The sequence below is a fragment of the Phoca vitulina genome, unplaced genomic scaffold, assembly GCF_004348235.1.
Source record: "Phoca vitulina isolate PV1807 unplaced genomic scaffold, GSC_HSeal_1.0 scaffold4, whole genome shotgun sequence".
Taxonomy (NCBI): domain Eukaryota; kingdom Metazoa; phylum Chordata; class Mammalia; order Carnivora; family Phocidae; genus Phoca; species Phoca vitulina.
Genome location: NW_022589707.1, coordinates 62,213,708 through 62,231,274, shown reverse-complemented (window position 1 = coordinate 62,231,274; position 17,567 = coordinate 62,213,708). Strand labels below are relative to the sequence as shown.

General features: G+C 37.6%; 1 protein-coding gene across 1 annotated transcript; it reads right to left on the bottom strand.

The window, feature by feature from the left end:
* Positions 1–727: 727 nt before the first annotated feature.
* Positions 728–10,617, bottom strand: BET1 (Bet1 golgi vesicular membrane trafficking protein). The gene is made up of 4 exons (XM_032402135.1): positions 10,445–10,617; positions 6,526–6,650; positions 3,396–3,452; positions 728–1,899 (listed from the first exon to the last, which is right to left on the bottom strand). The coding sequence occupies exons 1-4, from the start codon at positions 10,461–10,463 to the stop codon at positions 1,744–1,746; spliced, it is 357 nt and encodes a 118-aa protein (XP_032258026.1). The 5' UTR covers positions 10,464–10,617; the 3' UTR covers positions 728–1,743.
* Between the last annotated feature and the right edge of the window lie 6,950 nt (positions 10,618–17,567).

Here is a 17,567-nt window from a genome sequence, read left to right as displayed (position 1 = left end):
GAAGGAACGGAGATCTGAACTCAGATCATCTAACTCAAATCAGAGTCTCTCACATCACATCATCACAAGACCTCGGGCCTGTTTCTTTGGGTTTTTTTTGGGGGGGGGCAGGGCTGTTTCTTATATGTGAAGTCACTTAACCCTTCTCGGTTCTGGTGTTTCTGTCAAGTAGAGGCCCAAGTGATGACAAACACAGCCAAAGACAGGACCTGAACTGATAGGTAATTAGGTTTTTTTTTTTTTTTTTTTTTTTTAATTTATTTATTTGAGAGAGAGAGAATGAGAGAGAGCAAGCACATGAGAGGGGGGAGGGTCAGAGGGAGAAGCAGACTCCCTGCCGAGCAGGGAGCCCGATGCGGGACTCGATCCAGGGACTCCAGGATCATGACCTGAGCCGAAGGCAGTCGCTTAACCAACTGAGCCACCCAGGCGCCCTGATAGGTAATTAGGGATGAACAAAAAAGGATTGCGCACTCAGCAGAATCAAAGGTAAGATAGATACTTTCAACTAAAAATATAGGAAATTAAAGAGATTTTTGAAATTGCAGTCATGATTTATCAAAATAAATAATAATAATAACTTGTTTGAAGCAAGTTCTGAAATAATATAAATATATTATCTTTTCCAGATTTTGTTTGGGACCTGTTTTCAGGACCATTTCTCAGTTTCTATGTTAAAAAAAGAGAGAGACAGAGACTTGAACAAAGAGGCAACAAAGACCATATATTTCATTAAAAATTTTATTTTTAGAGCCCATAAATGGGCAAATTCCAAATAGTAGTAATACAGAGTATTTAAGAACATCTTAATATTTCTTTCTATCCATCTTTGTTTTCCTTTCCATAAACAAATATACTGGATTAAAGCAACAACACTCTTAACCCCAAGTTCAATGCCTGAGTACTTTCAATATCTATTTTGAACACATAATAAAGCAAAGGCAGTTAATTTTATTTCCATTCAGAGCTTAGCAATTACTTTAGCTTCACATCATTCTGTCACAAATGATAACCAAATGGCCTACCTAAGTAGCTAAAATCATTGAACTATTATAAGCCAAGTCAATGGTCTGTATAAAGTTAATATAAAACAATAACTAGACTGGTATACATTTGTTTTGGGCCCTACAAGAACTGTGCCAAAATAACAAGCTTTAGTAAAAGATGAGGTCATTGGGCAGAGGGGAAAGAGGAGTCATGTCATCAAAATTTTTGAGGAAAACTGTAGGTAAAAGGAAATCAGCCTAAGCAATTTTAACCAAAGAGAGGAGGAAAGGGCAGTACATTATCAGGGCTGACGACAATTAGCGAAAATACATACACCATTCCCTCACAAACTTGTTCACTACCTCAAGAGGTCAGCATCAGGCTCTCCAGGGATGCTGTTATTCTCCCACTAAGTTTCTTCACATGGAACATAAGCCTACATTTATGCTAACAGCAGAGTATTAGATGGCTATTTAATCTGACAGTGAACAACAGGAAAAAAAATTGTTAGGGCCAGAGTGACTTCAGGCCATCTCAATACCCCTGAAAATAGGGGCAAAAAATGTATCATTAAGCAACAGTATTCAAAGAGCACTGTGTTATCTAATGTGATTTATAAAACAAGTAAAATTCAGTAATCCTCAATGGAAAAAATCATTAACATTTGAAAATTCGGAATGTTTTGATGCTGATTTTTTACCAAAGTGGCACTCCAAACAGTTAAGCTGGAACAAATTCCAAACTCACTTACTTGCATCACCTCAGTTTAATAATCCAATAAATGACGAAAAAGACAAACAATGAAAACAGCATCATATAGCACAGCAGCTTTGTTTGGCTCCCTCTAGATAAAATCTTCAGTTTTCCCATAGTTTTACCAAGAAATCCAGTTGTAGAATCAAATTGTGAATCCTGTGAGGAGAAAAGGAAAACAAAATAGTTAGGTTCTAATATCCTACATATGCGCATTTAAGTAATTGAATATACTGTTATTAGAATACATTTTTAATGTTTAATCAATTCAGGAGCCTGTTTGTAACTTGGATAATCAAGTCTGATTACTCCGTGCAAAACAGAGTAATTCTCTCAATGAATAAAAAGCTCTTTCATTATCCAATAAACATTTCTTTCAGCACCAGAGTAATTCAAAATCCCAAACTATTTAGGTCTTTTCCCAATCATGTGAATTAAAAAAACATTAACAATAAAGGTATGTAGTTTGTCTATTATCATACAGGTGTTTTCTGTTTTTGTTGGGGCACTGCTGCTCCAGGTCAAATGGCTGGTGCTTTCCGTAATTCAGTACAATAATTCATCCAAAATTTAATATGGTTAGCAGTTAAATGTACTTTAAAGATCCTTTTATTTAGATGGCTGACCTTGAAGTACAGTAGAGTCTATTAAAAGTTAAGAGAATATCATGGTTAAGACTATAAATATGGATGGGGAAAACTACCATATTAAGTCCTTAAGATGAGAGGACTAGGTGTGGATTAGAAACACTGCACTTTCATAGAAATCTCAATATCCTAAGATGTAAAGGCCCCAGCATAATGACAGCCTTTGCACAGCTCAGGTTCTATGGACTTCAAGCACTTTAGGTCTATAGTTCTTCACCAGGGTTATGTATCACAATGACCTGGGACACTTTCTTTTTTCACAATACGTATATATAGGTCCTTCCCCTGAAATTCTTTATCGGTATATTTAGATTGAGAACCAGGCATAAATATTTTCAGAAAGTTCCCCCGGTGATTCTAATATACAACCTCCATATGAACGTTGCTTTCAATGCCATATTCATTTTTTAATGCCATATTCATTTTTGAATAATACAATTTTAAAAGCAAGTGGAGAAACTAGGGAAGGTCCAGAGAAGTGACATCCAAAATAAACATTCAGGAATGAAAAGAGGCTCTACAAGAAAAGGTATATGTTGCTGAGCTTACTGAGACTTGAGATAAAAGGCTCTGGGATGTTACTATGTTCAAATCTTATTGATTTGTTCAGAAGTGATCCTTAGGAGATCAAGCAAAAGAAATGGGCTCACATTAAGTGAAAGACATTCAGCTGGTTGGATATGAAGTGGTTTTTGATTACTTGGTAGTCTGTATCCATTGAGATCTCCAAGAACACTCAAAACAGTCATTTGTCCTGAGTCTTTAACAGTGTTTCTAAATACAAGATGAAAGATTCAGTGGCTTCTACCTCATCCTCCCACTTGTGTTAGGCAAGATGAAAAATGGGAAAATAAATAAACTATTATTTCAAAGCAATGAGATACAAAAGGGCAGGAATCCAGGACTTATAATTTCTAATTTCAAAATGGATAAAAGTTAAAATGATTAACAGACTAAAATTGAGAATATTAGATCAAATTTCTTCAATTTAAAGTCAGAACCACTTACCATTTCAGCTAATAATTTATTTTGATGTTTAACCTCATGGCCTATTTCAATGGAAAGCTATTAAAAAAAAGCACATACATTATTACTCATATGAAGCTATTTAAGTGTCATAAAGTAAAAATAACACCACTCTAAGCATACTCATTTTCTCAAATAAAACTGTCTTCTAAAAATATAAAATACATATACTTTCTTCTGATATTTTTCCCACTGACATTAAAGGAAAACAAATTTAGAATTTCTACTCCTTCCCAACTATGGATATTGTCTCCCTGCTCTTCATTTTGATTTCATCTTAATACTCAATTCCATCTTTTAATTTTGGTACATACTTCTCTCTGAATCTCTTAGCCTTGCATGCTTTTTTCTTCCTCTCTTTATATTTATACAACATCATTTATCTGTATATTTTCTTCTTTACTTTTTTTTTTTTAAGATTTTATTTATTTATTTGAGATAGAGAGAGCAGGGGCAGGGGAGCAGCAGGAGAGGGAGAAGCAGGCTCCCTGCTGAGCAAGGAGCCCGACGACGTGGGGCTCGATCCCAGGACCCTGGGATCATGGCCTGAACTGAAGGCAGACGCTTAACTGACTGAGCCACCTAGTCGACCCCCTCTTTATGTTTAAAAAGATATATACAAGTACCCATCTTACCAATTCAAATCTACATTAAGTATTTAATATTTTTTTAATGAAGTGGGACATTACTTTGAATATATGCCTAAACTGGTTACTTTAGATTCTAAAGGTATTTTTCTTTAAAATATGATAATAAGGGCGCCTGGGTGGTTCAGTTGGTTAAGCGTCTGCCTTTGGCTCAGGTCATGATCCCAGGGTCCTGGGATCGAGCCCCATGTCAGGCTCTCTGCTCAGAGGAGAGCCTGCTTCCCTCTCCCTCTGCCTGCCGCTCCCCCTGCTTGTGCATGCACACACTCGCTCTCTGTCAAATAAATAAAAATCTTTAAATAAAAAGAAAAGAAAATATGATAATAAATTGGAAAAAAATTTATTAGGTTATTGTTACCTCCACCCTGAGCTATACAGAAAGAGGCTGAGCCTAAAAGAAATGCTATTTATGTGGTTATGGCTGCTATTCAGACCAAAACCTATTTAATACTTTATATGACAAATTCATCAAAGGCTTTACTTCCAAGATATTTGGATAAATTACAAGCAACAAAGGGAAATCTTGGCAAACCACTGCAAATATTGCTCTCAACTTATCTTGTGGTGGAAAGTATATGGGGTGATACTGACACAAAACTGTACTAGAATTCTATAGATCAGAACATGAGCTTTTTTCCCAAATTTAATAATTCAGAGATAATAAAGCAACTATAAAGCTAAATAGCCCAAATCACCTAACTACTTTCTACAACTGTCATTCATGCCAAGGAAAGAAATTTCCAGGGGAAAAAAAGCTTTCTTCTAACAAGGAGCCTAAATTATCAATGTTGGAGTTTAAAAAACAAAAAAATGAAGAACATTTAATTCTTAATTCCCTCTAAATGTTGATTTTCTAAATTGTAACATTATACAGTATTACTTAGTTCACTGATCAACTCCTTTTGATTTAATATGACTTTGAAAACAATACTCGTTTCAGAATGTAATAGTCTCCAGGCTGAATACAATTCTATTTTCCAAAGACTAATGAAATACCAATTAAGTTTTGGCAACATGAGCTTCTACTGAATGCTCTATTAGTGTATAGCGTGTTTAATGTAATATAGAATCAATCACATACGCTGTTAAAATCACCTTTTTGTAATTCCTTTATTTAATACATATTAAGCTCAATACCACCAATAAGGAATTATGCTTAGGTGCTGTGTAAAAGATAAAAATAAATACAGTAGAAAACCCTACATTCTGGTAAATTTCTTTTACATACAAATAATTCCAATGCAGATCCCTATGCGATACATACTAGAGAAATGGTACAAATGGTCTTATGTTCACATGGAAAAAAAGTTACTTTTGATGTGGTAATCAGGTAAAGGTTTCAAGAAGGAAGGAGTGCAGTGAAGTGGAGCCTTTACTATGGGCAAGCCTTCAGTGAATATAAGGAGGGAGAGGATGCTGCTAAGGCAAAGGATAGCAAGATCAAAGATATGGGAGTGCAAGTAGACAGCCAGCATACACACAACAGAGACTACTCTAATCTGTCTGGCAGAAAACATATACACATTCCAGGAGTGCAGAGCATAAGGTCTGAAAAGCTGTGGACAATCTTTGAAGGACTTATCTGATCAAGCTACAGAGTGTGAATATCATTCTTACACCATGGGAAGACACTGGAGACTTCTGGGAGCATATGATGTAATTTAAAAAACACTCCAAAAAGATGGCTGTGGTGACAGTATGTAGCTCAGAATAGAACGTGCAAAAAACGAGGAACAAACAGGTTAAGAGGCTCCCTCAGTAGTTCACCTGAGAAAACCAGGGGATAGTATCCGAAATAGAAAAGTAGAAACAGGGGCGCCTGGGTGGCTCAGTCGTTAAGCGTCTGCCTTCGGCTCAGGTCATGATCCCGGGGTCCTGGGATCGAGCCCCGCATCGGGCTCCCTGCTCCGTGGGAAGCCTGCTTCTCCCTCTCCCACTCCCCCTGCTTGTGTTCCCTCTCTTGCTGTCTCTGTCAAATAAATAAATAAGAAATCTTTAAAAAAGAAAGAAAGAAAAGTAGAAACAGAAAGAAAGAAGCACAAAACTCAAGTGACTGACATGAGGTACAAAGGTAGAAACATGAAACACTGAGATGTGTAGCTCAGAATACAAGAAGAAGAAAAGTCAGGAAGAGAGCTGCTTGGGGCAGAAGATGGACTGCTCTGAGACATTACTACAGACAACACACAGTACACAACACACAGTACTGTAGATTCACCCACAAAAAAACAGTGGAAGCTTAAAAAAAATAAATGTACCATATGTTTTGACTGGCCACATTTTCTAATCTTCTACTCCAATCATGTTTAAATTTTGAGTGCATTTTGACCTTGCTGAACAAGACACAACTTGGGTAACTGAATTCCTTAGTATGATGCCAATAACATAAACAGTTTGTAAGTATGTAATACGTATGTACATAAATACATAAATTTGACAGTATATAACATCTGTTAAATACTTACAGATTTTATAGCAGTTACTTTGCTTCTCAGACTTTCAGTGAGTCTCTCGTTTTCTTCTTCACAGGCACTATAGCCACTGTTAGCATAGCCATAGTTCCCATAGTTGCCAGGAGGTGCTCCTTCACCTGCAAGGATCAGAGTCACAGTATAGTTGTAGCAAAAACAAGCCACTTTTGAAACCTTGATAGGAAAGAACCAAAAAAGACCCCTGGAGGGCGTTGCAGACCACGTATGTCTGTAATATTCACACTTCAAAGGAATTTTTAAAAATTAATAACCAAATAGAGATCAGAACAATTCTTTCTAATGCCCTCTTTTACACAAAGAATGTTCAATTCATTTTTATACTTACTGACTGCTTATTGATTGCCCACAAGACACTAAAATAGGCACCGATATACAAGGATATTCAGGATACATTCCCCGTTCCCTAGAAGTACAAATTTTAAAAAAGGATCTAAAAGTAGTAGCATCAACTATCCATTGAAGAAGACTGGCTATGAAGGAAAAGGGAGAAAGAGGATAAACATAGCAGGAGGGAGCTCATGGCAAAGGGGTGTCCTTTACTGGCATCTCTTTCTTTTAAATAGAAGAGAGCTGGAATAACTTACAGAGAACATTAGCTGAGAGTTAGAGGGACATGCATTCATTCAACAAATATTTCAGAAACTCCTATGTGTCACATCCATTTTTCTTTCTAGGTACTACTGTTGGGAGCTTATCTTCTAGGGAACTGCACTGAGAATACATAGTCCCAGCTACTGCCTCATAAAGTACTTGGTATTCATCAGGCAATCAAACAGGTGGAGTGAGCCTTGGAGAGTGAATCTGTATATAAATGTGCTAGAGGACTGAGACAGGAAAGCATAGTTGAGGGTGTTGTTTAACCACTTTTTTTAAAAAAACAATTGATACCATCAATTTTCTCAGTAAAGGAAGAGATAAGACTGTCTTTAAGGAAGGGTATCATTTGGAAAAAGCAATAAAGAGAATAATGGGGGAAAATGACTAGGACTACATGGGTCCTAGGGGGATAAAATGATCCTGGCTGAGGCAACATACTGTGGTGGTGTCAATCCTCCTGGATGTGTGATTTTTCTGAAGAAGTGCTCATCAGCAGAGTTAGCCTGTGAGAATCTGGATGGTTCGATTGATCAGGAGTTTGATCAAGAGGTTTACAGCGTCGGGGCTGAAGAAAAGAGCCCCAAGAGGCTGAGATCGCTTGCCAAAAGAGAAGGTAAATATATGGAATGTGGGGACTGCACTGGAGAGGGATAGAAGCAGTTTCAATGGAGAAATGAGGGAAAGGAATGATACAGGGACTAGGTCTTTGTAAACTCAAAGAGTAGATGAAGCAACAGGGACAGTGAAAGATGGAAGGACAGGAAGTAGCAGTCAGTGCTGGTAGTTGAAGGATGGTTGAGGTGTAAATAGGAAGCTCTTTCAAGACATGGCACAAACCTCACTTTCTCTTAAAGGCAAAACTCCCTCTGATTTCTTACAGCTCTTACTGTACACAACAATAATATCACACTCTAGATGATACTATAAGGGCAGAAACTAAATTTGTTTCACTCATGGCTGTATATCCCCCACAAAGTATACACACACAAACACACACAAAGTAAGGCACACTCAATAAATACTGGTAAATGAATTAATAAATAGAATCTGACTTCACTGTTTCAACTTTGAATGTGCCTGCCTTTGCCAAGAATGGAATCATAAACTTCTTTGAGGGCAGAGACAGTGTCTCATCTTCTTCTATATCCCCTGTACCTAATGACTATATACAGCAGACACTTAGACAATTCCCACCACTACAAAAACCACAAAAAAATGTTAAACAGGTATGTTCCGGAAGTTGCATTCCTCAAATTTTCCCTCAGTTGCTGATACACTATCCATAAAACTCTAAATATAGTATGAAAAGTTGTAGGAAAGCTAGTGAATGCCAAAGATCATTCTCAGTCTTTGTCCATTTAGACAAATGCTACTTCTTTAGGGTAGTTTCTATCAGTAACTGAGCCAAGTCATTTAGAGATTCATGGGAAGTGTGCCACATGAACATCTTCAGCTTATTTGTCCCAAGTTTAAAATTCCAGGTCAATACAATCTGATACTTGAAAAAAAAAAAAAAATCCAGAATAAAAAAAATCACATTATACCAATGTAAATGATAGCAAAAGACACTTAAGCAAGCATCTTTCCACTCAACTACAAGGGAGCTTCCAGGGGGGCGGGGGGGAGGGCGCGGGGAAGGAGGCTCTATCCTAGAGATTCTAATATAATTAGTCTGGGCTGCAGTCCAGGTATCAGTGCCTTAAAAGCTCTCCAGGTGATTCTAATGTACAGTCAGGGCTGAGAACCACAGCTTCTCAAGTCCCTTTTCTGCAATTTATCATGGCACACTGCTGCACCAAAAACATTCAAGGGTGTCAAAGGGCCTACTGATGAGATCTAAACGCCTTGGCCTGGCACTCAAAGTATCTCCTCAATGGGGTTCTGGTTCCATGTCTCCTACTTTAATCACACTGGCTTAATAATAATCCCTATACACACCATTCCTAATTCTAGGCCTACAACTGTTCAGGGGTACGAGGAGGGGTGGGGAAGTCTTGCTTCCAACTGGAACTTGCCTCTCTCACCCTCCATTAATCAAGCTCTGGTTCGAGTTCTTAGGTCTCTACAAAGTAAGCAATGCTCTATCTCTGAAATCCCTGAGACACTAGCTGTATAACTTATTTGCTATTTGTATGTGCAACTATCACCTTGTACTATGTTCCTACTCACCAACTAGACTGGAAGCTGTGGGAGCACAAACAGGGCCACAATCAATTGTATACCTAGAGCTAACTTTAAGTACACAATAAATGTTTGTTATCATTAATAGCGATAAAAAGAAAAAAACATTTAGGCATATAACACTAAACTGCTCTATATTATTTTTTTCTCTACAATTTACTTGGGCAAGTATTCATAAAAGTTATATTTTTCAAAAGCTCTTTCTCATACTACAATTTTTAAATCAATGAGCAAGTCTAAAGTTACTGGCAACTTTCACCAACTTTAAATACCTGACACTTTTGAAAAACTTTTTTATTCCTTTTTCCATTTAATTGTAACCACTGAAAAAGGTAACATCACCTTTTTTCAAATACCCCACTTATTTTCTCAGGTATGCTGTACGCTGATTTAGCAGGGTTTTTTTTTTTTTTTTTTCTTTTTAAAAATAGTCTTAATAGAGAGCTTCAAAACCCAGAAAATGCTGTTTTATTAGCTGTACGTTATAATGGCCCCTTCAAAGTCCTTGTGCTTGGTGAACCTGTTTCCTAAGTTTTCACAGTGGAACAAGACTCAGATAAAAAATGTTCTGGGTTTAATGGCCTTTGACCCCGATGTTACATACTACAGCCTTTAACAATAAAGACAGGTACATTTACCTTTGCAATTCACTGTTACCAGATTAATATGATTGCTATTAGTATGCTTCGCATGCAACATTCATTCTTCAAATTTTGCTTCTGAAAAAACTAACATCCAGGACGAGTGGAGTACGAGACACCGAAGCCAGACTTGAGGAAACTCAGGAGGTTTCGTAATCACTCTCTGACAGTCGATTACACTAAAAAACTTGGCAGTTCAGTTGGCACCTGTACATACCCCACCCCCATTCCCCCACTACTCTCTATAAACCTACCATTCAAACTTGGGACTGAACCAAACTAAAGGAAACCCCTAAGATCTGGTACAAATGGTGTGTTTCTACTTCGTTCCGCCTCCAAAGACCTCTCCATACATCCTGCTTTCTGGCCCAGATTCCAGTGACATAAGACTAGTCCGATTTCCTTCCGCGTCCCCGCGCCCAGCACGGCCGGTTCTAGGGCCCCCGAACTTCGAACCTCAGCCCTCTTCTTACCCAGGCCTGCACGCCTCATCCTGCCAGAGTAGGGAAGAAAAAAGCAGATGGAGGGGTGGGTAGGAAGGGGCCGGGGTCTGCCGGACGGCGTCTTCAGTACCAGGGCCCAGAGAAACACCAACTTCTCTCCCCAAAGCGCCACGACATCACTGGAGTCTAAACATCGCGCCGGCTGATGGCGTCACCCAGACACTTATTGCTGCCTTGCGAGGCGGCTTGAATCGCATTCTGGGAAATGTAGTTCACCATCGACGCAGGCAGTGAGGCGGGGGCGTGGCGTGAACGCGGCTCCCGGAGCGGGCGGGGCTTCCGGAGAGGGGCGGGTGCTGTGGAGGCTCGGACTCAGGGTTTCTGGACGTTGGGTCTTCGCTGCTGGGCCTGCGGCAACCTGGACCTTACTCTCAGTTTGTCGCCCCCCCACCCCCGAGTTTAACCCCGTAGGTCTGCCCTTCTCAGACTTTGAGAGGTTGGTTGACTAATCTTTCCTGAATCCTCCTCTTACTTCCTCTGACATCTAGAGTCAGTTCAGGAAAAGTCCAGGAAAACTTTATCCAAGTTTCTGATCTCACACATAAGGAATCTGGGACCCACAGAACGGAAGGAAGAGGAGGGTAACAAATTTGCGCTGGGTCACCCAGTAGAGAAAACCAGGTCCCGTGGATTGAGACTCATGCGCGGAATGAAGCGGTCAATAGAAGGAACAGGGTTTCCCGAGGCACTAAAAAAATTAGTTCCCTGTTACTGGATTGGTTGCATTTCTAGAAATAACCAGGCAGGGCTATTAGCTGTTAAGGACGAAGGACCCCCTAAACTCTCTCCCACTTAGACTTTTTAAATGTACACAAAGAATATGGAAATGCTATTTACACATGGTAATGTGCCAATGTAAGGGTTTAAAAGCCTCTTGGCAAGGGTGGGGTGGTACGGGAATCCGAGTTAGTCCTAGAATATCATTTTATCTCACGGGATTATCGTGAGGATTAAATGAAATAACAGTTTTTTGGTTTTTTTAAAATCTGATACACAGGAGATGCTTAAAAACCACTGGGTGTTTGCGGTTTTGTTGTTGCTGCTGTATGGCAGTGGAATAATCTCCATACTAAAGATTTCTGAGAATGCAATCTCTGATAATTTTAGTGGTCCCCCATAGTTTCCCAATATGAACATTGACTGTAGTAGTGGCACATAAATCTGTCTTAAGGTTGCACACCAAAACAATTTTTAATAAAAGTAATTAACCTGGGAAATAAACTGGGGGGCTTGATCCCAGGACCCTGGGATCATGACCTGAGCCGAAGGCAGACATGTAACCATCTGAGCCACTCAGGTGCCCCATGGCGTCCCTTTTTAATTTACAATCTGTGACAGTCCTTCCTTTTGTAAAAAGTACACATGTTCTATAAACAAAACATGTCAGAAAAATCATCTTACTGAAAGAAGGCTTTCTCATATAAAAGTCCTTTTTAAAAACATAATGTTAAGTTTACCTAAACAGACCATTTAAATTACATGTGTACTTGTCCTTTTATAAGCTACTTCCCTTACATAGTAGGGAGATATGAGAAAATAGCTAAAAGCGGGGGGGGGGGGAGTAATAAAATATAGCAAGAATAGAACTCAAGACAGGCAAACCTGGTTTATATTGAGCTCGTGACCTAAAAGTCCAAATATAGGCAGTTGTTTATGGCTACTGTTGCCAGTCTCAAATTAGGATGGTAGCAATTGAGAAGAACAGGCATTCAAAAGATGAATTGGAAAAGATGGATTTTAATACGTAGAAGAATAGTTATTACACGTGACCACAACTGACAAGAAGACTACAGGGAATTCTTTCTATTTTATCATTTATCATTTATTTTTATTATTTTCTTTTTCTTTTCAAGTTAAAATGCCTAACTCTTCTTACTGATTGAAGATGAACAAAATTCTTGGAGATAAATAGCATTTTGAAATTTTTCTCTATTCTCATAGGAAAATTTCATAGAAAACGCCTAATCTCTGAGGGTTTGAATGACTGAATGACTAAAGAAAGGAATGATTAAAAATGACTTAAAATAAGTATCCCTAATAGTCATTACAGAAGCAAGAAAATGAGTAGGAAATGTCTGCATCTTGGTACAAAATTTGAAACTTATTTTCCCCCTGTATTCTGCTTCCTGTCCATATGTCCTGCCTCTTCCTGACTAGGGCTAATCCAAAGGACAATAACCCACCAAGCTCTCAAATAAACATTAACAAATTTTCCAATCATTAAGCAAATTTAGTATATATACTAAATATATATATATATATATATATATATATATATATATATATATATGGGGAAAAAAGCTTATAAGTTAGTTATTTGGCACTTAAAACACTTTTCTCCTGGATACAGATGATGGTAAGTTTCCCAACCCAGCCCTAGCAAGCACGTGGTTATTGAGGCTTGTATGCTGGCCAAAGTCTATGTAGCCCATCGTACAGCTGAGATACTACATCTTTTCAGTGAAAACCAGTAGGGAAAAAAATTGTAATCATGATAAAATAAGGCAATATCATTGTAGAAGAAATAGAATTAAAAAAAAAACTATTTTTGTTATTGTGTTTGGGAAGGTATTAATTTTACTCAAAACTTCTTGAAAATGCCAAGAAAATTTTCAAGGAGTTGTCAAAGAGCCACAAATTTGATCTTTCCTTTCCATAACTCAGGAATATGGTGCTAGTACTGATGTAGTCCTCTCAGCCATAATTAGTAAAAATGAGGCACACAATTGCAGCTGAAAAGTCTTCAGCAGAGCCAACTGCATGATTTATGCAGCCCAGTGCCAAACAAAAGTGCAGTACCCTTCATTCAAAGAGCAGGAAGAAAGTGCAGTTAAAGGTACTAAAAAATAAAGCTTTTTTCTTTTGTCACAATGTCTACCACTTACCAACTTATCATGTTTTCTTTGTTATTTAATGCCCTTCTAATTTAAAAAAAAGGAAATGTTAAATTATTAACATGATTTTTACCCTTCATCTTTACATTGTGCAATGACACAGTTTTAAATTCACACATGAGAGCATTTAACTCATATGTGAAATTACCAAAATCACACAATTCGGATTTCATAGCTCGTATACGAATATGTATTTTATAGAAGTACTGTACAAAACTAACTCAACTGTTTTTATTCCATGTCTTGATATGCACTGTGTCTTGATACTCTACTAACACATTACCTTCAGCTTACTGGTGAGTTAGGAGGGATTGAAAAGAAAAGGAATTATGGGTTGCTCTACCTTTTCCTTTCCTTTCCTTTCCTTTCCTTTCCTTTCCTTTCCTTTCCTTTCCTTTCCTTTCTTTCCTTTCCTTTCCTTTCCTTTCCTTTCCTTTCCTTTCTTTCCTTTCCTTTCCTTTCCTTTCCTTTCCTTTCCTTTCCTTTCCTTTCCTTTCCTTTCATGTTACCATTTTCAATGTAACAGGCTAATACAAGGAAGTCAGATGAATAAGGAGGAATATGATAGAGATCCTTGGATATTTTTTCTTTCTGCAGAAGAAGTGCTAGTTCAAGAAGAACATGTGGCCCTTTGGGGCTGTCAGTACCCACACTTACTAAGTCACAGACTTGACATGCTTATATTCATTTTGAGTTTTCTGAACTCCCATGCATTATGGGTCCACTGGAATTCTATGTTCATGGGGCAAGGCAAATGTTACGTGTGAATGGGGTGGTAAGAAACAATAAATATGTATATTGCACATATCTCTTTTGCTTATATGCATGCTCCATTGTTCCATTAGACTTCATTTACAGAGGGAGAGAGTGAGCGAATATAGAATATATACCCACAGGGAGAAATTGATCAAGGTGAAATAACTGTGTAGTGTAATTCACTGGGAAGCAAGAAAATGGAGTATACCTGTAATGCCCCAAGCAAAAAAAAAAAAAAAAAAAAGCAAAAGGAAAGAAGAAGGAGGGGAAGAGGTCGTAAGTTGCATAGTTCTCCCCAACCACCCACCAAGTTGATTTTTGTCTGCAGTAAGTGGTTAATGAGCCATAGATGAGTGAGATGCTTGTGACTTGGCATGTACAGGCAGTAGAAAAAATTTCCTCAAAGCAGGCACAATCCCAACAACCTGAGTGATGAGGTGCGATCCCAGAGATGAGGCTCTATCTCGTGTTTCACTCCAAGATGTTTCACTCTTACAGCAACTCTGTTGTGTTACTAAGACCTCATTCTGGGAAATGATTCCTTCCTGAATGTCAGTTAATCAGTAATTTTGTGTTGTTGTTGTTTTTTTTCCTTTGAGTATCTGAACCTACAGTAGAGCTAAGTTTCAAAACGGGCACTTTGCATAGGCTGCCCTTTTAATATTCCAATTTTAGAGACATCTTTGACATTTCTAAAACATCATTTTAGATTAAAGACGATAGGTTTAATTTCCATTGCCTAGAAAATATTGGTGTACATTTTAAAAGGCTCTGCATTGCCTATATTCAAGACTAATTGAGTCAAGTTGATAGTCATTTTATTTTAATAGCATTTATTCCTCAAGAACTGTATTGAATTATACTGATACATTCAAAGCACAAAAGGAAAAATGAAGTACACAATGTAGTTTTATTTGTGCAGCACTGTTAGACACTTTGACAGACATGTTATTTAATTACTTTGCTTGCTGACTTGTTTTTTCCCAATAGTACAGATTAGTTATGTATATTTGGGAGATAAAACATTTTCAATAAGTTGTTCAGGGGTAGAAAATGCCATCAATTGTCATGTAGGAGACAGTCACCTAATATTTTTGTTGTATTGCACACAGTGGCCTCACTACTCTTGATTTCTAAAATTGGGCCAAGACTATGTCACAAATGTACCCAAGTTGTCTTATTTCAGTTTGCCTTAGTTTATTACATAGGAGTACTCTGTAGTCAGAGCCTAAAAAAATAAGTTTATCACCTTGTCTGTTATTAACCATAATCCCACAGTCAGCTGCAATGGTCAAATGTTTATATCTTCAATATTTGGTTCCTTTTATTCTTACAGACTGAATGGAGTGGTTTCAGAGCACTACATAACATTAAAGTGATTTAAATCATGAACCAGGAATCACACTGTTTGACACCCACATTCCAGGAGGATCAAGTGTGGTGGTTCCCTTAAAATTTATTTGTGCTTTCAGTAGTTTTTTCCTGCAACTGATTTGAGACTTCTTAATTTGCTTTATGGTACATCTATATCAACAGATCTCAACTTTGTACATTATATAATGTCACTTGACTTATGCAAAGTTGACACTATAACACAATGGAGAAAAGGTCATTTTTTTCAGTAAATAGCACTCATTCAATTTATATTCATATGATAAAAACAATTACTACCCCTACCTCTTTCTTATCCCAAATCAGTTAAGAGATGGGTAATAGGCCTAAAATGAAAGGTGAAATAAAACCTTAAGAAAAACATATGTATCTTCGGGTTAGAAAGGATTTCCTAAATAGGACACAAAAAAACATTAACCAAAAAAAGGAAAATTTGATAAATTATATTACATTAAAAATAAGAACTCCTGTTCATTAAACAACATCATTAGTGAAGTGTAAAGACAAGTCACTAATGGAATATGGTATTTGCAAAACATGTATCTGACAAAGGACTGATATGGGGAATACATAAAGAATTCCTGCAAATTAAAAAGGAAAAGATAGTCAACTCAGTTAAAAAATGGGCAAAAACTTGAAAAGCTCTTCACAAAAGAGGATATCCAAATGACCAATAGATATTTGAAATGTTGCTCAACATCATTTGACGTCAGAAATATGCAAATAAAAAGCATAGTGAAATAACACTATGCCTCCTTCAAAATGGCTGTATATATATACACATACAATGCCATGTGTTCATAGAGATTTGGATGTGAAGCAACCAGAACTCTCAAATGCTACTGATGGATGTGTAAATTAGTATAACCACCTTGGATAAGGGTTTTGCAATATCTACTAAAGCTGAAATGTACACATATGCCCATGAACTGCCACTTCTGTTCTTAGGCATATACTAACAATAGGTGAACATATGCACAACAAAAGAATGGCCAGAGTTGCACTATGCACAAAACCTACAAACCAGAAACAGTGTAGTTGCCCATCCACAGAAGAAATGGATAAATAAACTGTAGCAAATGCATACATTAACACTTTATGGAATGATAACTGAAAGCCTTAGACAACATACAACAGCACAGATGAATTTCACAAATATTGAATGAAAGAAACTAGATGAAAGCAAGAGCATTTAAAAAAAAATTTTTAAGTAATCTCTACAGTCAACATGGGGCTTGAACTCACAACCCTGAGATCAGTAGTGGCATGCTTCACCAACTGAGCCAGCCAGATGCCCCAGAAACAAGAGCATTTTTGTGTTACAAGTTAGAAAACAGGTTACTTTTATATGACTAGGAGATGGTAGACAAAGCCAATTTTGTTTCCCTGGGTCTATGTGGTGTCTCTTCTCCACATTTCTCATCTACTTTATTCTTCTGAAAATTAGATTTCCATAACTATCCCAACATGAAAGTTTTAGCCCTATGTCTCTCTGATCCTTTGGTTTGAACCCTATAATAATGTGTCTCAGGCAGTGTCCCAATCCCAGTTTCCTGGAAGAGAAAGTCTAATTGGTCAAAAGTGAGTAAGGTGCCCATTCCTGATTAGTTCAATCAGCTGATGATGAGTGATAGGATTTCCAGAAGTTTGGGCAGAGAAGATTCTCTAAGAAGTGGTTGCAAGGGTAGGAAAAAATATTATTTATTAGTACATTAAAGCATGTGTGCAGCTTGATCATTTGCATAAAAGTTCTTGGTCTCTGTTCTGAACAATAAACAGATTCATGGAATAGCTTAGAAAAGTAAAGGCTGGGGTGCCTGGGTGGCTCAGTTGGTTAAGTGACTGCCTTCATCTCAGGTCATGATTCTGGACCCCGGGATCAGTCCTGCGTCAGCAGGGAGTCTACTTCTCCCTCTGACCCTCCCCCATCTTATGCTCTCTCTCTCTCTCTCTCTCATCCTCTTTCTCTCAAATAAATAAAATGTTAAAAAAAGAAAGAAAGAAAAAGAAAGAAAGAAAGAAAGAAAGAAAGAAAGAAAGAAAGAAAGAAA